Source organism: Pezoporus wallicus, unplaced genomic scaffold (genome assembly GCF_028554395.1).
Source record: "Pezoporus wallicus isolate ANWC-B61680 ecotype Strahan unplaced genomic scaffold, APGP_CSIRO_Pwel_v1 contig_4046, whole genome shotgun sequence".
NCBI lineage: Eukaryota > Metazoa > Chordata > Aves > Psittaciformes > Psittacidae > Pezoporus > Pezoporus wallicus.
Genome location: NW_026638285.1, coordinates 123,099 through 148,848, shown reverse-complemented (window position 1 = coordinate 148,848; position 25,750 = coordinate 123,099). Strand labels below are relative to the sequence as shown.

Sequence of the window (25,750 nt, the reverse complement as noted above, 5' to 3'; positions counted from 1 at the left end):
AGAAGGTAAAACAAAAAAGTAAAAAATGCTCAATGCTAAAAAACATACTACTGCTTATTCACTGGCACAGGGGACTAAACTTTACACATAGCAAAAGCACAACTGGTAGACCAGTAGCAATTTCATCTGGTGTAACTACTTCCTTTTTAGTTTAGCTAGTGACATACTCCAAGACTAAAGAGCTGGGTGGGTCCTAAAGTTATTGGGATTATACAAGCAAACAGGATAAGTAGGACAAGAGGGACATATCCCTACCACAAATGGGAAATAGCTCAAATCCCCCCTGCCAGTGCTGGACACATCAGAGCAGCCCTACACTCTCTCTCATTTTCTTCTGCTCATCTGTTAAAACCGTTTCATGTCCCAGCATCTCTTACTCACCATCTGGATCACAGAGTTTCTTCAAAGCCCTGCACATTGGAGCTTTGATACGAAGGTTTCTGCCTTTGTATCGAACAGTCGTAGCCCTGAATATATTGAAAGAGAAGTACTTACAAGCACCGTTAATGAAAGTTTGTGAATACAAACATGACAGGGACACAGAGCCAAATATGATCACAGCTATATGAATAACCAAACAAACGGAAGGGTTTGCAGTGCAGCTTCACAAGAGCATTCAACCTTTTCTATCATCTTCCTTTTAATTCTAGAAATGCTACTCTTGTGACCCTCCTCTTACAGACTTTCAAGAAACACAGGGCTGCCTGGTCAGAAAGGAGACCAGAAAGCAGACCAAAGAATTATGTTAGTTAAGTTCAGCAGTACCCTTAGAGACAGCTTCCTCATAAAAGACAAGTGGGTTTGCTTTAGTCTTCTCTTTATACTCCAAACTCTTTATTAGGGGAAGAAAAAGTCTGAAGTTTCTGAAGAGTTTTCTACTCTGGAATACTAACACCACATCCATTGCAAAAATTAGGACTAAGAGCTTGTGCTGGAATCTGAACAAAGTAACTTCTACAGTACGATTTCACTGGCTTTTAGCCTCAATACCACATAATTAGCTATAAAAGACCCTTAAAAGCAAGAGGACATTTTTTGTATTTGCACAGTGGAACTATTTGATTTCTTCACTCACTCAACCCTGTCTTCTTTTTAGAGGCTTAGAAGGCAGACATTGAGACCAAAGTCACTGATGGCTGTATTCACTACCTAATACTTCAAGCAATAAGAATCAGCATAGAATCAACAGGATTGAACATAAGTCCTTGCAAGTAAAATGAAAGAAATTATGGGAGATATTCCTACAGCAGGATCTTACTTTTTTTCCTATGCTGTTAAGGAAGACAACATCACGCAGAAAGAGCACTTGTCTATACTGCTAACAGGAAAATTCACAAAAGGACAGCAGAAGTGAACCCAGACCTAAGACTGAGATGACCACACTTGAAAAATGTGCTGGGTATTGGAAAAAGAACTGTTTACAGAGAGGGGGATCACAGAACTGTAACATCCCTGAGCAAAGTGGAAAGTTCAATCTAGTGGGATATATGTGACATGATTGCTTGTATGAGATGTGAGGCTGCCCTCCTTGTGCTAGGGGATTAATTCAGAGGGTGTAGACATCCAGGTGGTAACACAGATGTAAACTGCCTCCCTACAGAGTTTGCTCCTCTTGGACTGACAAGGTTTACCCACCAAATGGGGTAAAGATGCAAGAGAAAAAGGGAAGCAGAGATGTGTCTCCCACCTGGAAGACAAAAAGCTTATGCAAGAGTTTCGAACTGCCAAAGAATGTTAATAATACGTACACTGTCATTCTTGGTTAGAAGATGAGCATTAATATTTTCATATGCAAAGACAACTGCTTTCAAAATGATTTGTTACATGACTAGCTTCAGAATAAACACATAGACTTCATAGACATTAACTTCATTAGTCCTTGTTAACAATTAATTAGAAGTAAGGCCTTAATCACGCCAAGGGCTAGACTGATGCTACAGCTAGCTACAAGTCATCAGCCTCATTAATTATGGTTTAATCTATTTGGATGACACAGTATTAGAAAGGCTCTCCAGTACAACACAGAGAACAATGACTGCTCATATATGAATCCAGAGATGCTCAGGACACAGGGGAAAAAAGGTCATCCTGAGCCCATTTTAAGTGGTAACTCCAATTTAAAGAGGTAATTTGCTTTAAGAATCATTTCTTTATATGGAAAGACTTACTGCTAAGATTGCACACATTAAAGTGTACAAAACCCAAGCCAAATGGAAATTTCTCTTGTAATTCAAAACTAACAGAAAAACAAACAAGTGATTTCATAAATAATCATACCCAAGCTCTGCACGACAGAAGCACACTGTGCAAAATGAATCTCCCAGGAGAGGAAAGGTTAATAAACTGTATGGAACTCATTTGGAAACTCAGTTTCTGAACAACAGAAAGGCGCAATAGCAACTCTCCATTTTACATAAGGTAAAGGCAAAACATCAGCAACTGCTGAGTGGGCAAACTCCTTCTCCTGTTGACAATAAACTTCACCAATAATGTGTCTGCTACAATGAAACAGCGTGAAAGCACAAATGCTAAAAGTAAAAAAGGGTCTGTAGAAGACAGAAAATAGTACTATTTTCAAATTGCTTTTTAAGACACGCTTAGGACAAACCAATGTCTGCTGAGTGATGCCTGACTAATGGTCACACCACTTCAAACAGTATTCTTTCAAAGAGATTTCACACAAGTTACGATAGTACAGCAACTTCTAGCCCCTTCCATATTCCCGAAGTACACTGCCAAGACTGAACCCTGCAATCCCATAATTCTTTCTTGAAGAGAATACTCTTAGGGAGGAGTATTTACATGGTAAAGAGAGAAAAAACAGCATATAAAACAAAGAATGGAAAAGGTCAAACTGTAGCTCTAAAGTAAGAAATGTCTCCTAGACTCTGGATGACCAACTCAACAGTCAAGGTGATGAATAACCTGGTTTTAAGAGTTTCAGGAATAAGTTCTTACTTACCCAGCTTGAATGAGCTCGTTGAGTTTTACTGCATTCTTGTCATCCATACCTTGAGACAACACAGTGAATTAGGATTTGAAGTGATAAAGTCACAGCCTTTTTAGTGCTCAGATCAGTTTTCAAGCTATTACATTTTATGCTCACATAGGATTAATGTGCATAAATATGCTATAACATACACATGCTGAAAAGTTTCTATTTTCATAATGTGCAAGCTTTACATGATCCTTGCCACAAAAACTGCATTTTACTCATGGATTAAATAACCCTAGCTTGGGTGCTGGACATTAATACAGCATATTACATAATACAGTCATCTTGGGTTGCTGGGCATTAATCTGACACCACAATATTAAAAAGAGAAGCTTCCTCATCTTCCTGCTCAATCACTGTTGCTAAGGCAGCTCAGTGTACTGAAAGAGCATCGAGTCCTCAGTGTTGAATGTGATAAAATGAACAAAAAGAATAAAAAAAAAGTGTAATTCTTTTACAATTTTACATTTTTAAATGGACATAATGGGAACTTGATTTATAGTTCCTATTATAGTCAGGCCAAATCTGCTTACCGAACAATTAACCTCCCTCTAGCAATGCTGAAAGTATTCACGATACACTTGTATGTCTCGGCAGCTCTTATGTAGGTTATCTCAATATCTGGGAAGATGGAATTAGGTGAATATCACAAGAGGAAGGGGGAAGAGAAGAGGCGGGAGAGGGGAACAAACCACTTTCACCAACTGCATCTCTGTTCTGGAGACAGGCTGAGAGAGCTGGGCTTGTTCAGCCTGAAAAGAAGGCTCCTTAAGCGGAGACCTTACAGGAGCTTCCAGTGCCTAAAGGGGCTACAAGAAACCTAGAGAGGGGCTTTGGACAAGGGTCTGGAGAGACAGGACAACAGGGAATGGCTTTAACCTGACAGAGGGGAGATTGAGATGAGCTCTTAGGCAGAAGCTCTTCCCTGTGAGGGTGGTGAAGCCCTGGCACAGGCTGACCAGAGAAGCTGTGGCTGCCCCTTCCCTGCTTTAGTTCAAGGCCAGGCTGGATGGGGCTTGGAGCAACCTGGTCTAGTGGAAGGTGTCCCTGCCCATGGCAGGGGGTTGGAACTGGATGAGCTTTAAGGTCCCTTCCAACCCAAAACATTCTATGATTCTATGATAAAAGATGCCTTCCATTCTTTCCTTTTCTCCTACTATTTTCTAATATTTCATCTGCTTTCTGTAAATCATTTGCTTCTGTAAACCCTTTTCCAGTGATTTCTAACATTTGATTTGCTTTTTTATCTGCCACCAAGTTCTGAGATCATTTACACATTTAATTGCTTTGTTTTCAAGACTAAAACAGAGAACCTGAGCTGCACACATTTTTATCTGTCATCTGCGGGTATTACATGCAGTGTATCCCACAGATAGCAAAAGCTAATGGAATCTTTTAAAGAAAAAAGAGACTGATTCAACAGACTAAGAAGGTCTTTAAAAATACAAATACATTTAATGAAAAGATACAACAAATCACAGCTATAGAATGCAATGACCACAAACTCTGAGTAACTCAAGATAGACACTGTCAGCTTCAAGGGTAGTCACTTCTGATTCTACCATATAATAACAATTTTAAGTCATTCATACTCACATCCCCCAATCTTTTTCCTCAGTTCCCCATAGCAGATTAAGCCATAAAGCTCCAAGGAGGATTTTTTCAGCCCTTGAGAAAACACTGGAAAGCAGAAAAAGTGGAAGTGAGATGCAGACTGCAGATACCCCTACACAGTTACTACACTGCAGATACCCATTTCAACACTGAAAATGAGATTATTTGTATTTTCAATGAGACAAACATCTCATGGAAGATCAGATTGAGTTCTGTTTCAAGAAACACCATAATGAGACAAGTTCACCGATTTCCTTTTGGTGACTTAAATATCTGGGAAATACAACAATTTTTAGATTACAGGAAAGAAAAAGCTGCTTCTCTAGGATTTAAACAAATATGCAACAATTCAATATGGAAGATAAAGCTAATTCATAATAAAGCTAACTCTGGCATTACTTAACTGTTTATGATTTTTAAAGGAGATGCCCAGATGCTCCCAGAAAAATGCATACAGAATTCTTTCTTCTATGAAAATTAAGAAGCAGGTGTGAATTTTCCAGAAAACAAAAAATATTTCTGTGCACAAGTTCACTTTAGAGATTTAATGCAAGTTCTAGATTCTAAGTTTTTATATGAAGAATTGCACACATTTCATTCAGCCTTCCAAGGTTTCTTCCTCCTTTCTCACCAACACAGATGACATGGACATTATTATTGCTAATAGATCTAAATATCTATGACAGCGTGGAAAGACAGTCTCATGGTTTACAAAACAGGTTAGAATAGTCATTCTTATCTGTTCATCAAGAACTCAGTTCTCTGACTTGCAGACTCATTTAACCTCAAAACCCAGGTACACATATTACTACTAATACTAAGGCTAACCAAGTTCTTGTACTAATTCTTAAATTCCTTCAGCCAATGACATCTCAGACCTTACAGGTATAGATATAGAACTTCACATTATCCAGAAAACAGATTAAGTTTCCTCATGACATTCTTTTTTTTTTTAAGTTCTTTCATACTGTGTTTGCTGTAACATTTGTTTTTAAACAAAATGCTAATGGCTTCTTTCATTTTAAAATACTGCCTTGCTTTAAAAAAGAACTCCAAAATTCATGTTCTGACAGGTGTTTTACGTGTGTAAGTACTCCTTTACATCGCAGTCCACCTATATCTCAGGAACAGACAAAACCATTTCATTAAAGAGACTATATCATACACTATCTTTCCACTCCTTCAGATTTTTTCAAGCCATCTCCATCTCTCATTAATGAGTTTAACTGGAGAGGCTCTGGCAACAAATCACACAGATGAATTTACTACCCCAACTTTGGCTGATGTTAGAGTGTTGTATCAGGATCAGAAAATTCAACCGCCATGAAACTGCCATTATTTATGCAACTTGGAACAGAGCATCAGAAATATTGGAAAGCCCTGGAGACCTTTACTTGGTCAACAAGCTAACAAGAAAACTGACATTCTCCATACCTTAAAAATGAAAAGAACTGGATCTCAGTAAAATCTGTTCACTCTGAAATAAATTTCTTTAACCCATTATTCAGATGAGGCTACCCACAAACTGACTTGACTTCTCACTGCCCATTACTGAATAGGACAAATTTGATAAAAATCCATTATCAGCGATCATACATTAGTATAATTTTTACAAAACACCATTAGCAGTACTTATGACTTCCAGATTTTGTTTTTCTGGGGAAGAATAGAAGAGGGGAATATGGCAGTGGGAATCCTAAATTACTGAACCAATCATACAGTTTAAGGCTTATTTAAAGTGTGAGCAAATATTTCACCATTTACACTTGTATCAGACATTTTTATTTATTTTAACTTCTACTGTCCCTCAAGAAGTGCAAAGTAGGGCTGAAGTCAATTTGCACAATGAAGTCATGCCTGACTAGCATTTAGGCAGCTGTCCTCAAAGATGGGCTCCTGAGGGGAAAAAAACCCTGTATTCCCTTGAACCTGGCTTGTCTCCAGTACTAATGGTAGGATCAGTGTTTATTGTGCTGTGGTGTATTCATATAAAAGCAGCGATACAAATACCAGTTTTTGCAAAGCATTTTCCAAAGCCCATGAAGTATGGCCACAGTGATGAAAACAACATGAACACAACACGTTCACAGACATTCTGTACAGTGATCATTTTCTGATCTCCAGCATTCCTACTCTCCATGATAGCACTATAAAGCAGGACTCTAACCTTCATGAGGCTGTGAGCTCTATGCTAAACCCATGTCATTGCATACTCACCATTATCAAAGTCAATGTACTTGGAGATCTTGTGCCAGGTGCGGTAGTAGAAGTGGCGGACCTGTTCCTTATTCTTCACCATGCTTGCTGGTTTGCCCTTCTTCTTGTACTTCAGAGCAATGTTGTTCTGGATAGCCTCAAAGTCCTTCCCATGCTAAATAATAAATAAAACAAATACAATTACTCAAAACCAAACTTGTGTCTTGTCATAAGATAACACAAACAATGACTCTGGGGGTTCTTCTTGGGAAATTAGATTTTCAAGGTCATCAACAAAATCTCAGGTAACAAAACTCAACAGCAAAAGAATGACAGTGATATACTTTATTTTATATAAAGTGCATTTCAGATGCCAAATTAATTATTTTCCAATTTCTTGCACTGTTTCAAAATAAAAACTGTACGTTGCTAGCAAACTTTAAAAACAAACAAAACAACCCAAACAACTTTACTCAGAAATGTGCTGAGCAGCAGGACTGAAAATCTCAACTCTCTCCCTCAGACTTCTTTACTTTCCTCTGCATTTTCCCTCCTACCTCCATTTCTAACTAGGATGAATGAAAAGCCTGTAATATATAACAGCTCAACTTTTATCTACAGTAAATTTCATGTTCCAATCATTAGAAATGTAAAATCTGAGTTTCAAATAATGCAGTAAAAAATTCTAACAGAAAACACAATTTTACACTGTAGTTCAGTCCAAAGTTTATTCTCAGGGTAAAACCAAGACACTTAAGTGTCCCTTTAAAATTAATTAACTCCTGTAAAATCACTGGAGTTCAAAAGAGGAAAATTTTATTTTATATATAGTATCACAGACCTCCTGCTATCACAAAATTTCTTCGTATTCAAAAGAGGTTGGAACTGATTCAAATACAGAGTGTGAGAACCTCTTTTAAAAGGCAGCAACACAAAATAATTGGGAATGGGGGACCAAATTTTGGGATGGAGTCCCAAATCCACCTTAGGGAAAAAAGTTGTAAGTTTTGAGTGATGAAGTGATTTAAAAATTACATGATTACCAGGAACATCACTGCAAGTTAGAGGAGGTAAAGAAATAAAACAGTGGTTTAAAAGTGTTCACTCTTTCCACACAACACATATGTGTGAATCATGCCCACCACTAAAAAATGTAGTTGTAAGAAGATCCACACGTGCAGAAAAAACCCTCACCAGCATTGCATTTGTTTTCCCCTTTAGTATGTATTTTCATAACAGAAGTGCTCTTACAGTAATCCTAAACCAGGAATACATCGTACATGTCATACGAAATAAAAGATGATTTAACTTTTCCATGTCTCTCAGACTTACTACTGTGAACTGGTTCAAACCCTTCTGTGACCAAAGTCCAAGTACAGTGCTGACCATTCTTATTAGAACAGGACTTACTTTCCTGTTTGAGAATACTATAGAATAAATGTGTTGCTTTTGAAAGTTGGGATGGGAACACTATGCTGTTTTTATTCTTCATTTGAAACAGAGCTGATCTGAAAAATAACTGAAATTATTATAAACATTTATGAATAAAACAAGAATATTTCACAAAAAGAGCTTTTATTGTCAGCTGGTTTATAGCCAGTTGTACAAAAACGTGTGATTTCATCATGAAAATCTCAAATGCATCAACCTTCTCTACGAATACTCAGATACTACATGAAGCCATCTAAGTGTGTTATTGTACCTCATACAGTCCCTCGAAGAAAGTATTTTTGTCCTCTGTGCTCCACGATTCCCACTGCCTCCTGACCTTCTTTCCTTCCTCCTTCTCTCCAGCTGAGGAGCCCAGGTTCCTTGCTGCTGACTTGGAATTCCCAGCAGGATTGCTGGGAGGAATTCCTGATGTACCACCAGATGCAGTCGCTCCATTATCTGCTGCTGCAAGAAAAAGTATGACCAGAATGACTATTAAACCAAGAGGATGGCTCATGGGTAGAGGTAAGTGAGGAATTCGGAATTTTGAGGAACTCAGAATTTCCTCCTTCTTCATCACTCCCTTCTGTACCAGGTTTTATTTCAAGATATTTCACCTGAAATACAATTTTTGTATAACAAGATTTGCGTTAAAGAAATAAAATCTCAAAGAGTGAAACACAAGGGGAAGGCTTCAACGGCAGATATAAGACAGATAAGCAGGAATGTACCAAAGCAACCTCTAAAAGACAACATATACTTCGATGCTTATACACTGATGTGCTCAAAGTTGCCCTTTTGCAGCTGAGGAGAACTTCTGAGTGATGCTGAACATGCATGTGACAATAAAGCAAACTAATGACCAGGAGAAAACAGATGGAAGTCCACACCCTTGTCTTTGGTCTTGATCCTACTGCCTCCAAAGTAACTGTGGTAACTAAAGGACTGAAACATGTCCACTGAAGTTCATCACATCACAATGGATCAGCAATCTCAAGAGCCTGATCCTCAGTGTGAAGAGCATCACCTCAGACACTGAGCTCATCTAGGATGGCTAAAGGTATTCCAGAGAAAGGGATACCTTGAGCTGTCCCCAACTCCTTCTCCTTCCCTTGAGCTTCTCCAAACTCTCAACCCCTTTTTCCACAAATCGTTCTGGCAGTTTTGAAAAAAAGGCACAGAAGAGTCATCTTGATTATACCTTTGTCAGTTATCAGCACGCCAAGGAACAGAGATCACAAAAAAAACAAATCCCAAAGATCAGAAATCCTGGAATGAGAATAAAGTCTGACAGAACCAAGAGAATCTGCTGTTCATGTAAGTAGGTGAGATGGAGAAACTGCAGGAAGGCGAGAACTACATCTACTGCTGGAAGATGCCATTCTCTCACCTTGATTCAGAAGAATAATCCTTTTTATTTTTTTTGTTTAATTACCTGTGAAACTATTAGTCTTTGAAAGACATTTTGATCAGTAAAAATATTAGCAACTAACCTTAAACCTGTGATCTATTGACAACAGAAATGAAACCAAACATTGTGCTTGGCTGACACTGTAAAAGATTATCAGAATGTTAATTCCAGTTACAGACCTTTATAAAAGAGAAAACATAAACTCAGGCCAGTCAATTATTTGCTTATAAATCCAGCTTGCACAATACAGTGGTCCCAACTAGTTTTCCATTTTTACACACTGTCACAGTTCCATCATATTTAGGCTTAAAATGTTGTTATCTTTTAAAATCTTTCAAGTTCTGTAAAGCAGCTTGTTTACCTAACAAAGTCAGTAGTTTTATATCTATACATACATATAGATCTCATTCAAGACTCAGAATATCCAAGTTTGATAATCCTAGTATTATTTAAACAAAGAATATCAGAAGAATCAACTGTTACAGGCTTACTATGCTTTAGAGATTTAAAAGGCTTGTATGTAAATCTGAACTGTAACTATTCAGTTGCAATTTGAAAGTAACTCCATTGGGTGACAAAACCATATTTCTCCTAATCCTAAAAATCTGCTTGTTCAAGTGATGAAGAACATTTGAAACCAAACCTGGAATGCAGTAAGATATGTGTGAAGAAATTTTTTTCCTGCACACAATAAATATTTACTCGACAACAAATAAGATATTGCAACAATTTTAAGGTTAATGTTTCTTTATTTCTATGAAATGACTATTTGATCCTTTTGAAGAAAATTACTGTCACCACAGGGATGCATGGGAGGCAAAACATGAGAAAGAATTGGACATCTTGGAGAAATCCAACTTCTCAAACACCTTCTCTATTTCCTAAAGTTTTCATCAGCCACTGATACAGTGCCAGAATTAAAATGCTTAACTTTCAATTACTGTGAAGGTAAAAAAAAGAATCCTTAAAATAAAAAGGAAACCATCACAAACCCTGAGCACTTCAACAAATGGCTGAGGAGAAACCCAACAACTTTAAAGACATAGAATTGCTTCTTTGTTTGGCAAGTGTGGGACTGGAATACCACAGCATTCATGATACAGAAATACAAATATTAATATTTGAAGTCTTTGGTTGAGAAAGGGGAATTGAAACACACAAGTGCTTGACTTCAATCTACATTCTCCTGGTGCAGCAAGCTCCCCATGAAAAAGATGTCCTATCCAGGTAATTGTTTACAGTACTGTAGATGAAGATCTAAAAATTCCAATATACTGTCACCTCAACAGAGATCTTACATGCCATTAAATTCTTCCAGGAATTAAGTACTTTGCTCTATCAGTCCTTCACATAAACTTTCTTACTATGGAGCATGGCAGTGCTTCTCACTGGGTTACCACAATCCACCCTAGAGTTCACTGGATCTCAGTAAGGTAGCAGATTGAAGTATACCCTAAAACACAGTATTATAAACCAATTGAGGGCAATAGGTTGAAGAAAAAGTAGTCATACATCATTAAATCACACCCCATAAACTCATTCTTTCACTCTTACTGTATGGGATTCTTGTAACACACAGAACAGCTAACAAGTCTTCATCCTCTCACAAATGATAGATGAGGATGATCATTAGTTCCCAACAATAGACTATTTAAAACTTTAAGAGTGCATTAAAACAACAGGGTCTGCAGAGGGCAGCCAGACCCTTACTGCTGCAGAGCTCCATGGGAGAGGAAGGGGCCTTGCTCTAACCATCTACATAGGTGCTTGGTCTAAGGAAAATCGTTTCTATAAGCAGAATGCTGCAGATGTGACAAGGACAAGACCGCCATTCCACTCAGCCACTGGACTGTACATCCAGACAATTACAGCTATAACTACATATCAACTATACGAACTATAACCCCCCAAAAAGTCATGGCTTAGAACACCAGTGTTTCAGAGGAAGTTATTCATTCCTTTCATCCAATTTTATCTACCCGCCTGTATGCCCCATTATTAGAAATTCACCTATCTGTGAACACCATGACATCATCTCAAGCTCTGTTTTCTGTAGAAAAAGCTGTTGTCTTTGTATTTCTAAACAAAACACAAACACTTGCAAAAATTTATATAATGTGATTTAAAGACTGCTATTAAAAGAAAACTGATATGAAGATAACACTGCATGGAATCAAATAATCATGTCACTGACAGCATCAGTGTCTAATCATGGCTATAGCCACAAGAAGTTCTTCCTTCCAGGCTCTACCTCATCTTAGGGTTTGCTTTTCAGCTTTCCACTGGCAGCTCTTACATGGCAGCCGGTTCCTATCCATGACAGATTCTACATCCACAGTAGCTGGAATCCCCAGAGTAAATCCTAGACTAGAATCATAGAATAGTTGAGGTTGGAAAGGACCTTAAGACCATCTAATTCCAACCACCCTGCCATGGGCAAGGGCACCTCACACTAGACCATGTCACACAAGGCTCTGTCCAACCTGGCCTTGAAAACTGCCAGGGATGGAGCATTTACCACTTATTTTGGCAACCCATTCCAGTGCCTCACCACCCTCACACGGAAGAACTTCTTCCTTATATCTAACCTGAACTTCCCCTGTGTCCTGGGTTCAGCAGTAGTCATTTTTCTCCTTCTTAGTGGCTGGTGCAGTGCTGTGGTTTTGACTTCCAGCCTGGGAACAACGCTGGTAACACCGGTGTTTTTAGTTGTTGCTAAGCAATGTTTACTCCGACCAAGGACTTTCCTGAGTATCATGCTCTTCCAGGGAGGAGGGGAAGTCAGAAGGAAGCAGAGACAGGACACCTGACCCAAACTAGCCAAAGAGGTATTCCATACCACAGCATGTCATACCCAGTATATAAACCAGGGGCAGTTACCCGGAAGGGCTACATCACTGCTTGGGTCAGGCTGGGTATCCATCAGCAGGTGGTGAGCAGTTGTATTCTCTTCCCTTGTTACTTCCCTTAGTATTATTATTGGTGGCAGCAGCAGTGGTTTGTGTTATACCTTAGTTACTGGACTGTCTTATCTCAACCCATGTGAGTTACATTCTTTCGATTCTCCTCCCCATCCATCCAGGAACGGCGGGAGGAAGGGAGAGAGCGAGCGAGTGGCTGTGTGGTTCTGGGTTGTCCGCTGGGCTCAAACCACGACACTTCTTTGTAGTGCCCAATGTGGGGCACGAAGGGTTGAGATAACAACAGATCTGACTGGAGTGCGTCTAACCGTATTTGTGGTAAGCATTCATTGTTTCACATTAATAGTCACTCGTCTCAATGCTGATTTATTGCCTTTCAAAGTTGTTGCTCTTGATCTCAGAGTTTCAGCATGTCGTACCTTACTTATAGCCGGTATTTGCTGTTTTAGTGTTTATCAGCTGGGGGGCCTGAGCTAGGGTTATTGTTTCACTGTACTTCATGGCAATGACTTGTAATACAATCGACTCATTGATCATGAATCGGGGGTGGTAGGTGTTCCCAGTGTGGTCATCACTTCTGTACTTTGGGAGGTATATAATAGGAGTGTTGAGCAATTACACATCTTTTCTTCCCTCCTCGGGTGGTCAACCTATGAAGGAGGCATTCCCTCACACCCTCTGCACCCCACCAGGCTATTTAAAGTGGGAGCAGATTCTGGAAGATTTAAAGATCCTGAATATCCTTTCAATGCCCTTGAAAGCACCCTGCTCCTCTTACTGGGAACGAGCTTGTTGCTGCACATGCTCGCTATGTTTTGCCTATGGCGTGACCACCCTGAGAACACTCGATCTTGTCCAATCGTGGAAGCTAAGCAGGGTCCGGCTCAAGTCTTGTCTAGGATTAGATAACAATATAGGAGGACCACCAAGATATTTTCCCAAGGATGGACAGCCATGAGTGGCAGGGTATGTGGGACAGTATGGGCAAATATCTAGTCCCGTGAGTCCCTCCAGTGCTTTGGAAGTGTCAGAGATTGAAGGCAGGTGCATGGAGCTCCTGACGACAAGGTGCAGAAACTGCTGAAGGAGAGGGTGAATTGAGTCAGTTTGACAAGGTGAAAGCCATCCAGCTGGCCTTGGACATTGCTGAACGAGAAAAGTGGCCAGTACTTTATCTCTATACTGACTCATGGATGGTGGCAAATGCCCTGTGGAAGTGGTTGCAGCAATGGAAGCAGAGCAACTGGCAACACAGAGGTAAACCCATCAGGGCTGCTGCACTGTGGAAAGGTATCGCTGCCCGGGTGCAGAACTGGTGGTGAAGGTACGCCATGTAGATGCTCATGTACCCAAGAGTTTGGCCACTGAGGAACACCAGAACAACCAACAAGTGGATAAAGCTGCTAAGATTGAAATGGCTCAGATTCACTTAGATTGGCAACATAAGGGTGAATTATTTTTGGCCCGGTGGGCCCGTGACATTTCAGGCCATCAGGGCAGAGATACAACATATAGATGGGCTTGTGATCGAGGGGTGGACTTAACAATGGACACTATTGCCCAGGTTATTCATGACTGTGAAACATGTGCTGCAATTAAGCAAGCCAAACAGTTAAAACCTCGCTGGCATGGAGGACGATATGGGGAGGGCTTCAAATTGAGATTATCACTCTCCCACCAACCCACCAAGGCAAGCACCATGTGCGTACCATGGTGGAAGCAACCACCAGGTGGCTGGAAACATATGCTGTGCCCCACACCACTGCCCAAACACTATCCTGGGCCTTGAGAAACAAATTTTGTGGCAACACGGCATCCCAGAGAGAACTGAGTCAGACAACGGGACTCATTTCTGAAACAATCTTACAGACACTTGGGCCAAAGAGCATGGCATTGAGTGGGTATATCACATCCCCTACCATGCACCAGCCTCTGGGAAAATCGAAGGGTACAATGGGCTGTTAAAAACTACACTGAGAGCAATCCGTGGGGGAACTTTCAAGCACTGGAATACACACTTACCAAAGGCCACCTGGTTGGTAAACACCAGAGGATCTTCCAACAGGGCTGGCCCAGCCCAGTCAGAAATTTTATATATTGTAGAGGGGGACAAAGTTCCTGTGGTGCACATAAAGAATTTGCTGGGGAAGACAGTCTGGGTTATTCCTGCTTCAGGTAAAGGCAAACCCACTTGTGGGATTGCTTTTGCTCAGGGACCCAGATTTACTTGGTGCGTAATGCGGGAAGATGGCAAGTCCGATGTGTAACTCAAGGAGATTTGATTTTAGGGGAAAACAGCCAATGAACTCAATTATATGGTGTTACCTGCTACGTAGCACTTTTACAGCCCACCAACTAGATGTCTTCAGGTCACCAGTGACTGGCCCTGACTTCCCTCTGACCATCATCCCAACAAAGACCACTTTGATGGAACCAATAAAGCTCAGCAGTTACCAGATGAGTTCCGCGGTGTCATCAGCAGGCAACAATCCAACACCACACACTGTCTCTCCTACTCCGAAAGACTGCTACAAGAGATGGAGCCCAACATCATGGACTAGATGAACTCAGCAGCTTTATCAGGATTGGTCCATGCACTAAAGGAATGTTATCTCTGTGTGTGTGTGTGTGGATATATGTGTGTGTATATATATATATATATATATATATGTGTGTGTGTATATGAGACGAGGGATGGTATATTGAAAAATGTGGGATCTGAGCATGACCTGAATGGCATGGAATAAGGGGCAGATACTGTCCTGGGTTCAGCAGTAGCAGTCATTTTTCTTCTTCTTAGTAGCTGGTGCAGTGCTGTGGTTTTGACTTTCAGCCTGGGAACAGCACTGATAACACCGGTGTTTTCAGCTGCTGCTAAGTAATGCTTACTCTGACCAACGACTTTTCTGAGTATCATGCTCTGCCAGGGAGGAGGGGAAGCTGGGAGGAAGCAGAAACAGGACATCTGACCCAAACTAGCCAACTGGGTAATCCATACCACAGCATGTCATGCCCAGTATATAAACTGGTGGCAGTCACCCAGAAGGAGTAGATCTCTGCTTGGGTTGGGTATCCATCAGCAAGTGGTGAGTAGTTGTATTCTCTTCCTTTGTTAATTCCCTTATCATTATTGGTGGTACCAGTAGTGGTTTGCGTTACACCTTAGTTACTGGACTGTTCTTATCTCAACCTGTGGGAGTTACACTCTTTTGATTTTCCTCTCCGTCCTGCCGGGAGAGGGGGGACGAAGGGGGAAGAGTGAGCAAGTAGCTGTGTGGTTCTGGGTTACCAGCCGGGCTTAAACCACAACACCCTGTTTCAATTTGAATCCATTACCCCTTCTCTTATTGCTAGAGTCCCTGCTGAAGAGTCCCTCTCCATTATCCTTGTAGGCCCTTTCAGATACCAGAAGGCTGGTCTGACGTCTCCACACAGCTTCTCTTCTCCAGGCTGAACAGTCCCAACTTTCTCAGCCTGTCTTCATGCTGGAGGCGCTCCAGCCCCCAGTCATCCTCACAGATCTCCTCTGGACTTGCTCCAACGATTCCATGTCCTTCTTACACTGAGGACACCAGAACCGTACACAGTACTTTAAGTGGAGTCTCACAAGAGCAGAGTAGTGGGGCAGGATTACCTCCTTCAACCTGCTGGTCATGCTCCTTTTTATGCAGCCCAGGATACGGTTGGCTTTCTGGGCTGCAAGTCCACACTGCCGGCTCATGCTTAGCTTCTCATCGTCTAACACCCCCAAGTCCTCCACAGGGCTGCTGAATCACTTCTCCTTCCAAAATGTAGCCGTGCTTGGGACTGCCCTGACCCATTTGTAGGACCCTCCACTTTTCATTGTTGAACTTCATGGGTTGGCATGTATCTCAATACGCAGGCTGGTTTCTCCCACTGGTGTTCTACAGGCTTAGCTTGCAAAATCTCAGCTTCTTCAGGAGTCACCAGTCAACTGCAGGTGGAACATCTATGAGGGAATGCTTTATAAACAAGACAGTACTTTCCCATGCTCTTGCATTCCCCAGCACAAATGCTGAGTGTCAGAACACTGAACTCATTCCCCAAATCGCAGGATGCGAATGCCAACTTGTAACGTGCCAGGAAGTTTCTTTCAGAACATTCTTTCTTCTCTTTTGTCTTATACAGGAGCCAATGGCAAGGCTAAACTATACAAGATCCCCTTCAAAAGTGGTTTCACCAAGATTCCCATTTAGAAGGCCCTAACAGAAAGCACCTTCAACAACCTTTTTATTTCTACAAATCTGCATTATTGCTCAGCAGTCTCATGAAATGAACATCAAAGCATCTGTTGCCAACAGAGCTGGGTAAGCTTCCATCATCTGTACTTTCCAGAAAGCTTCACAAGCATTTACTCAACTGTAATGAAAAAGCAATCAAAGATAAACGTCTAAACTTTCTTTCTGACTGCCTGGTAAACAAGCCCCATTTCTAGCCACGTATCTTTCTAATGGCAGATACTATATCATCTGCCTCAGTGAAGACACGAATTAGGTGATCCCACAGAAACTGTGTGCATTAGGAATTTAAGAGAAGCCACTTGCTCTGTGTAAGCACAACCCAACAAAGCTGCAGGATGGATACAATTTACTTTTGTCACCAAGAAATGTAGCTGAGAATAGCATGAGAGAATAATAGATGAGAGGAGGAGACAGACAGATACATCCCCTGCAAGTCCACACTTCATTCTGAGTACCAATATCATAACTGGAAAAAAAGTTTCTACCTCATGGGCCACCTCAGTAAATAGTTCACCTAAGAAGGGTAAGTCCAGGACAGCTTATACCATATGGCATGGTTACACCAGATAGTGCTCTTGTTATGAATCAACATCCTGTCATGTTTTAAACGCAACAGGTAACTGTCATACAAGGATACAGACACCCCAGCTTTTTCCTCCTCTTATTTAGAAGACTTGCACAACCAAGATGTAGTTGAGTATGTTTAAACAAACACACCACCAGTTCTTAACTGGAGTCTACAACAAAACTCAACCCAAGACTTGCTTTTCTACAGGCAGTATATATTTAATATATGATATACCAAACACAGCACTACCTGAGCTAACCATGCAGAGCTGTAAAAAATAAACATGGTTTATTATAAATTTGGTTATTCCTGCATCTCCAGTAAATCATTATTCTCTCATGCTTCCATTAAAAAACACCCATAAAGCCTCATACGAGGTTCCACCTAAACCACATGGTTGCGCAACCCTGTGGGCAGCCACCTTTTGAAGTTCAGTAGCTACTGCACAGGGCACACGGAAAAATTCTCCTCTCTGTATGGGATGAGACACTGCGGAATTTTGGTCCTGAGCCACTTTCAAAGGGAGGGAAGGAAAACTGGGGTACATGGGAAGACAAAGAATGAAAGAAAATCGTGCCAGGATGGGATGGAAGGACAAGTACCTACTGTAAATGAGACAGACAGAATGAAGGAGAATATTAGAACAGGGGACCATGCCAGTAGTTTTTGGACATTCTTGCCCTAGAGAAATAATGCTGGAGGAATGGCATTTCAAATGAAGGTTGCAAAATATTCTGCAGCATACAAATCTGGCAAGACACAGAAAAATTGTATTGTAAGTATATCCATTAGGTACCATGGTATATGCATTCTTTCCACAGGGGAGGACAGTACCCGATTTAATTCACATGGTACATGACATGCAACTTCAGTGCACTGAAACAAACTGGACTGGTGTCTGGCAAGTTTTCTGCGATGCCAGAAGAGGGAATGTTTTAATTCAATTAATTCTTTCAGCTGAATAACTCTTTTTTTCAAGAAAGAACTGCTTATTACTGCAAAACAGATCCAAATACTTGTTTAGGCCGTTCTGCACGTTTTATGAATAAATCCAGAGCAATGACATGAAAGACATCTTCAAACTTCAGCTCACCACCATTAGATTTTGTTACTATTTCCTCCTGACTTCACCCTGCATTAAGAAAATGGATAAAAACGTGGAAATGGGAACACTCTAGTTCAAACTAAATCTATGGCATATGATGGTAATGTATCCCATATTTGCTTTTACCAAGGTGGGCAAAACATACACATGCATAGTCCAACCACTTGATTAATGGAAAAAGCCCCAGAACACAACTCAAACCCTGGGCTCCACAGCCCTGGGGTGTATTCGTATTTGAGAAGTTCTCAAAAATCCCTCTTCTTCATCCTTAGACTGGTTTGCTTCCTCTCCCTCAATGAACCTCCCTGCTTTTGAACTCCCATAATAAGCTGTCTTCACTCACTATTCCTTCAAGTTACTCTGATTTCATGCAAGTCACTTTAAGACTTACTTCCAGGCATTCATACTTGAAAAGGTGTGCATTAGTTGGGGTGGAAGCTACAAACTTGAAAATACAATAAAAAGATGACCAACATTTTAAAATAAGGTAATAACCATTCTAAAAATAATGCACAGATTTACACATTTGTGCAGGAAATTTGATAAAACTTTCAGCAATTCAAAACTAAATAGCTGTTTGAAGTAAAATAGTTTTCAAAGCTTATTTTACAATGCTACTTTCTATGGCATTCTTGCCTTTAACTTGAAAGTGCAACTCAGTAGACAAATAGCAAGAGAAAATCCAAACACTCGATTAAAAAATTATGTCAGAGTAATCTGAAAATTAGCAGTACATTTGTACATTCTACTAGGCAGAACTAGAGAACTGCTATCAACAGTCTTCCCTGAACCATACTAAAATTGCCTCTGAGCAGGCAAACTCTTCCTGCCCTTTACAGTGAGGTTTACTTCATCAATACTTTACTACAATGAAGCACCCTGAAAGGACAAATGCGAAAAGAAAAAAGGGATCCGTAACAGACAGAAAATAACAGCATTTTTAAATAGCTTTTAAAGACATGTCTAGGACAAGCCAATGTCTACTGAGTAACTACAGTTCGAAAGAAATTAAGTTTTTTTTAATTACACTCCTTAGGAATAGCCTTTGACAGAGTTTTCATTTTAGAATACACAGACTCTAAAGCCAGGACCACTTAAATAAAATTTTAGGGGTTAATAAAATTTTAAGGGTTACAATAGCAATACTGACAGACTATGGTAAAACCAAGTCTCTGGTATCACTGGACCAAGGAGAAGTGTGGTCTAGCCACTCTGACTGGCGAATGTCAAAAATGACCTTTGCAGCCATCACCTTGACTGTGACATGCAAAATGGAAAAGCTGCCAGTTTTCAGAGCTGATCGAAAGCATAGGCATTTGAACTTTTTAATATTTTGGTACTTACAAGGGGAGGAGAAAGTTGATGGAAGGACTTAAGTCCAATATTTATGAGAAATCTTCGCCCTTCTGTTAGCTCCCTATGGAAGCTAACTCTGTGAGGCATTTTATTCAGCCTTATAAATTCTGATCACAAGACATTTCATTAGGAGGAATTCAGACAAGCCTGGAAAACCTCTCAGTATGCATCCCTGAATGTAAAGAACTCAGATTAGAATGGATTCCACTCTGTGGCCCTGCTCTCCAAGATCTGACAGAATCTCAACAGTATCAGAGAAGTCAACCTTAATGCATTCACACCAAAACTAGCCAGGCAGAGCTGTAGCTGGTCTTACAACTCAAAAAGTGAAATCACAACCATAGTTCTATCACTGGCTGTCACTTCTGGGGATTTAAGAAGCTTCTCCAAACCTGACACCACAGTCAAGTACAGTGATTACAAACATGATCTGTGACCAGTTACTGAAATAACATTTTCTGTTCTGTATATAATTTTAATGGGATTATTTTGGAATCTGAATTGCAAAATAAACAAAGTTTGCCTTACAATTGTGTCAATACACCTAGTTAATTGTTCGAAAACTGGACCTGCTCTAAAACTAAGATGCTCTAAAAACTGACACTGAATGTTTATGTACAAATATACAGACATGAATATACACATGCACAAAGATAATGTGTTTTCTTCACACATGTGTACACTTCCAGAGCAATGGAATAATTTCAAATGCATATATTCAGCCTGTCAATCACAGACAACATGTACCCCAAAGAAAGACCTCCTCGAATTTAATTCTACTTGCAACCCTTGAAATAATGATCTGTAGTTAAGTGCTCCTGGGCATGCCATCTGCTTATTTGGTTTAATGCAACCAGGAGAAAAACTAAGTACACCTTTCAGTTCTGCCCTCTAACATTACACACATGAGTTCCTTACTTAAAACAAAAAGTTTAAGAGATTAAAGAGGACTTACTAAAAAAAAAAAAAAATACTTTAGTCAATTGCATACACTAACCATCAAGCAACCAAGTTCAATAATTTTGTGTTGATATGGCAATAACTAAAATACCACAACTGGGACTGCTTTAAAACCATCACAATCCACTAGGTTGACCTCATGTGCAGGCCACTGCAATGGACCAAGGAGCAAGAAAATTTCCAAGGCACATGGAGATTCCATTTTAGCAGACAAGAGTAAATGTTATTTCAAATGTTGAAGAAATCTCAAAGAGTTGTTTTCCTTAAAACTTATCAGACAATAACACCCAAGTATGTTTGCAGGAGGTATCCAAAAAATCAGTCTCAGGCATAGCTCAATACAGTGCCAGATGTCATCCAGTAACTGCTGAGCACACACAATAGCACCAAGACATTCAAACATCCTTCTGGTTTTGAGCTAGAAACAAGAGTTGAAAAACCCACAAATTCTTATCTGCAATGCTAAAGTGACAAAGCATGCGTGTATGTATGTACATGACATTCAGATGTGTGCAAAATAACCTTAATAAAATTTCAAATTCCATGGAAATGCCCAAACTGTTCTAAAACAGTAATGCAGAACTCACAAAACCTTAGAAACAAACATGTCAATATGTGTATTTCCTAGCTGCTTCCAAAATAATTCTTTGGTAAAACAGTCATAAAAAGAAATAATTGGAGAAAATCAACAGCGTCTTGGGGGTTGGGCTTTTTCCCCTTTTTTAACTAGTACCCAATATTTTGTTGTTATCCTAGAACAGAATTCGGAGTGCAGCCACCTTATTACACAGCTAGCTACAGTCTAATTTCCTAACCAAAATACAGCAATTTTCTAAAACTCAAGAGGTGAAATGCAGGAATTAATGGTCTGCTTCAATAATACAGATTTTTTTTATTTTTTCCTGCTTCACAAACACATTCAACCCCCCTGCTGTTTCTGGAAGTGCAAAGAGGATAGTGAGCAGCAGAAAAGCTGAAGCCTTGGGACACAAAGAAGACTTCAGCTAGTGCGAGAAACAAGCCCCAAAACACCTTCCACCAAACCAGACAAAAGATGGAGGAGAATGACAACCCCCCAAGCCCATAGGTGACCGCCCCTCAACCCCTTCCCTGTGTGCTTTAAGGGTGCCAATACACTGTACCTTTGCTTTTTGCAGCAGCACTGCTGCCAACTGAGGAGGATGCCTGGGAATCCTTCTTCAGCCTCTTGCTCTGAGGTCTGACGCTGGACCTAAGAAAATGATGCTGGTCCTGGCTGTGAGCGGGCTGAAGGGAGGTCGGGGCCTGTGACAAGCTGGGGTTCGGTGCGGGGCTGCTGTGAGTGCTGTTGTTAATAATCTTATCTTCTTTCTTTGTGCTGCTGCTGCCTGGAGCTGCCTCTCCTCCTCCTGCCCCTTCTTCTTCCAGGGACTCCTCATCTCCTCCTACTCTCTTGCCCAGCTTTTTCACCCCTTCCTCCCTGCCGCTCTCTCCCAGTTTCACTGTCATCCTGTTGGGGAGGAGAGAGAGAACAGAGGGGGACACAGAGTGAGGACAGGGAGCAACCCAGAGAAGGGGAGAAATCCCTGGTCTGCGAGGGGAGAAGTTTAGCTGCAGAAATTCCTCTCAACATGGCCGCCGTTGTTTGTTACTAAATCCCCTTTCGTTTGCTGTCCCGACCCAACAACCTGTGCCGAGGGCGGGAGGGGGAATGCCCCGCCGGAACCCCCCCCAAACCGCCCCAAAATTCAGCCGGGCTTCCCCGGCAGCCCTCAGCCACCCTCCCGAAGGGCTTCTGGGCGCCTTTGGCGGAAAAATCGCCCGGCCAAACTCGGGCGTGGGGAAGCGCTCGACAGCCGCCGAGAGGAAAGGCGAAAGCAGCCGCCGAGACCGGCAGAGCGGAGCGGGACAACGTGGCCGAGCCGGCGCCTAGCCCCCCATCCTACCCCTTCCGCGGCTCCTCGGGCTCCGGGGGGTTCTTCTTCCTCCTCACCATGGAGCCGAGCCGATCCGGCCCGCCGCGGGGGAGGGGGGGGTCATGTTCCGAGGCGCTGCGGCTTCTCCTCCTCCGTGCGTGTGTGGCTGTCTCTGGGGCTGGGACTGGAGGAGGCTAGCTAAAAGCTCCAGCCGCCCCCCCCAGCACCTCTCCGCCTCTCCCCGAGGGGCTGCCCCGCGCGACAGCACCGCGCCGCGGGCCGGGCGCCTGTCACCGCGTCCTCGAGGCGGCACCCCCGGAGGCTCGGGCTCGAGGGCTCGTCATTTTATTGACGCGAACCCCATTTATTTTCTTTAATTTCAGGGGCGACAAACTCCGCAGGCATCTGCTGCGGCTTCTTCCCCCTCACCTCGATGGAGCCAAGCAGAAAAGTTGTTTTAAACCATCATGTGCTGGAGGACCACTGCTGGACCAGCAGAGAGGCATCACCTGAATCACATCCACCATCGGGACTTGACCACTCACCCTGTGCTTCACTTCATACATCCCCTCAGTTCCATAGTTTGGGGTTTTTTGAATGCTTGGAACAAAACACCAGACACACACACACTAAATTATATTAGGTGCTAAAACCCAACAATTGGTTGTTGGGCTTTTTACACTTAAAAGAGTGTGAAAATATTACACCGTATCTGCAAGAAGTCAATGTCCAAGAAGGAAACCACTCACAGCAAATCAGCAAGGAGCAGCTGCCTTGTCACCAGAGCAAGAGCCACAGCCCATCTTTAACAGAGGGGAAAAAGGTAAAAACGAACAAAAGAAGGAAATGCTGAGTATCACAAAGACTGGGATTGCTATGGATGAGCCTGACACAAAAACAGCATTGTTTTGAATAAGCAAGATGCATCAGCTTTGCACGGTGTGAAAATTGGTGAAATCTCGGTTTATGGGTTGTATTTCTACCATTAAAATATTGCTTTTCCCTCTAATGATTTTCAACTAAACCGATTCAGAACTGGAACGGGCAATGCTCCATTATTTGCAAACACTCAGTAGACCGATTTGAACTATGGCTCTAAACTTGTATTAACACTCACTTAACTATCGAGATGACAAGTCCCTAATTACAGACACAAACTTGTTCTCCACACCACAAAAAAACCTTGCAGTGATTTCAGTTACACTGAGGACAGAAATCTTCCCACTTTGACAGTCTATGCTCAAAACCTTCACTTAAATAAGGCTTAAATCTTCTTGATTTTAAGTTTAGCTTTGGTCCCCTAGACCTCTACTCGGACGCCGTACCCTACGGCGCTCAGCTCCCCTCAGGCAGGACGCTTTCCCCGCAGGCCCCGGGGCCGCCGATCCCGGTTGATCAATGACCTAGACAGGAGAGCCGGGCCTGGCCAGGCCAGTGCCCCCGGGACACGGCAGACCCCACGGGGCCCAGGGCGCCGTTTCCGCATCGTTCCCAACCCGCTCCACCCCACAGGAGGCCCCGTCCCTCACTCCGGGCCTCACCTGCCGCATCAACGCCGCCGTGCAGCCTCCGCGCTCCAGCTCCCACGCCGGCGGCTGGCTCAGGTCTTCGGGCACCCGCAGCCCCAAGCACCCCCAGGCTGCGCGCCAGACCCGCCAGCGCGGGAGGGGGCCAGCACGACCTGCAGCCACCGCGGGCCCCAGAAACCCTCCCAGCTTTGCTGGCAGCGGCAGCCCCGCTCCCGGCCGCGGAGGCGATCTCTCTTCCCCACGCTCCTCCGAATACGCAGTCCTGGCACCGCCGGCTCCCCCCTCGGCCTGAAAACCCTGCCCCCCACACCCGCTGCTCTCTGGCGCCCGGGACTGGGCCGCAGTGAGCTCCAGGATCGCGCCGCACTCAGGCTGCGGCGACTCCGCTTCCCCGTCACCCTGCGCCAGGCCGTGGGGGCGGGACAGGACGCAGGACGCAGCCCGCGAGCCCAGCTGAGCGCGCCGGCGCTCTCCACCCCGCACCCCAAACAAGGCGCCCCATTGGTTGGCAGCAAGCGGGAGCGAGTCGGGAGGCGGGGCCGGGGCCCTCCCGCAAGCCAAACAAAGCGCGGCGCGGGTGGGGAGATGGCCGCTGAGCGCAAAGGGAGAGGCAGCGGCGGAGGCGAATCCCAACAGCTGGCTGATTGGCTGAAAGAAAAACCAATTGAGGGTCGTATGGCTGGGGCCTTGGCTGCTGTCGGGGCTGCCATTGGTCAGACTCCGGTAAATCGCTAGCTGCCTGACCAATGGTAGTTCGGATCACGGCATGTGGCGTTTCTTGTACTGCTTGTCGGGAAAGCGGGTCTTCTGCGGTACGGAGGAGCGCAGCTGAGGCGTCGGGCTCAGCTGCCCTTTCCAGGGCCTTGCAGCTGGTGCTGGTGCTGGGGCTTAGCCTGGCTATTCAGGTGATGCGGCGCTCCGCTAGCCCAGAGAGATCCGCTGGCCCAGGCGAAGCTGGGTCACGGTGCAGGGCCCGTGGTTGCGCTCCCCAGGGCTGTCTATGCTCTCCTTGGAGCCGGCAGGGATAGTGCCACGGTGCCCACCGGAGAGGCGCGAGGCTTGGTACAGAGTATCATGCCGCAGCGTGCTCTTGGTGGCTCCATGGTGTCGGTTGAAGAACCGATTGCTTCTCGTTGCTGTTGTAGGAGAGGAGCGATACCGCCGAGGCCGCGCCTCACAGCGCGCTTCTTGATGGATAGCGGTGTTAATTAGAGATGTTAATAAGCTCTTTGTGGTTCATAGAGGTTACAAATAACACCTGAAATGATAAAGGCGACATCTCCTGGGAAGGCTGTGTGTGTGCATAGTCCCGGCCCTTCCGCAAAGTTTGCACATCTGCAGTTGCCCTTCACTGGGATCTGGGTTTTCAGTCAACTCTCTACCAGGTTACGAAGCTTCAGTCAGTAATGGACTGAATTAAAGGGTGAATTTTGTTTGCTGACCTAACATTTTGGGTTTTGGCCTGTTTTCCAATCACTGCCCTCTGATACCTTGATGTGGTGACTTC

The 25,750-nt window shown here is 42.9% G+C and overlaps 1 protein-coding gene across 6 annotated transcripts in view; it reads right to left on the bottom strand.

Moving 5' to 3' along the window:
- Nucleotides 1-24,474, bottom strand: part of CRAMP1 (cramped chromatin regulator homolog 1) — a 48,035-nt gene extending 23,561 nt beyond the window's left edge. Inside the window, exons 1-7 of one of the 6 annotated variants that reach the window (XM_057410282.1) lie at nucleotides 24,256-24,474; nucleotides 21,962-22,308; nucleotides 8,508-8,701; nucleotides 6,827-6,980; nucleotides 4,592-4,675; nucleotides 2,963-3,011; nucleotides 382-467 (exon numbers count right to left, since the gene is read on the bottom strand). In XM_057410282.1, the coding sequence (XP_057266265.1) occupies nucleotides 382-467; nucleotides 2,963-3,011; nucleotides 4,592-4,675; nucleotides 6,827-6,980; nucleotides 8,508-8,701; nucleotides 21,962-22,307 (913 nt within the window). In that variant the 5' untranslated portion in view covers nucleotide 22,308; nucleotides 24,256-24,474. Of the gene's footprint in view, nucleotides 1-381; nucleotides 468-2,962; nucleotides 3,012-4,591; nucleotides 4,676-6,826; nucleotides 6,981-8,507; nucleotides 8,702-21,961; nucleotides 22,309-22,744; nucleotides 22,901-24,255 lie in introns of those variants that run through there. The other 5 variants (XM_057410277.1, XM_057410279.1, XM_057410280.1 and 2 more) reach the window with 5 other exon arrangements.
- Nucleotides 24,475-25,750: the final 1,276 nt, after the last annotated feature.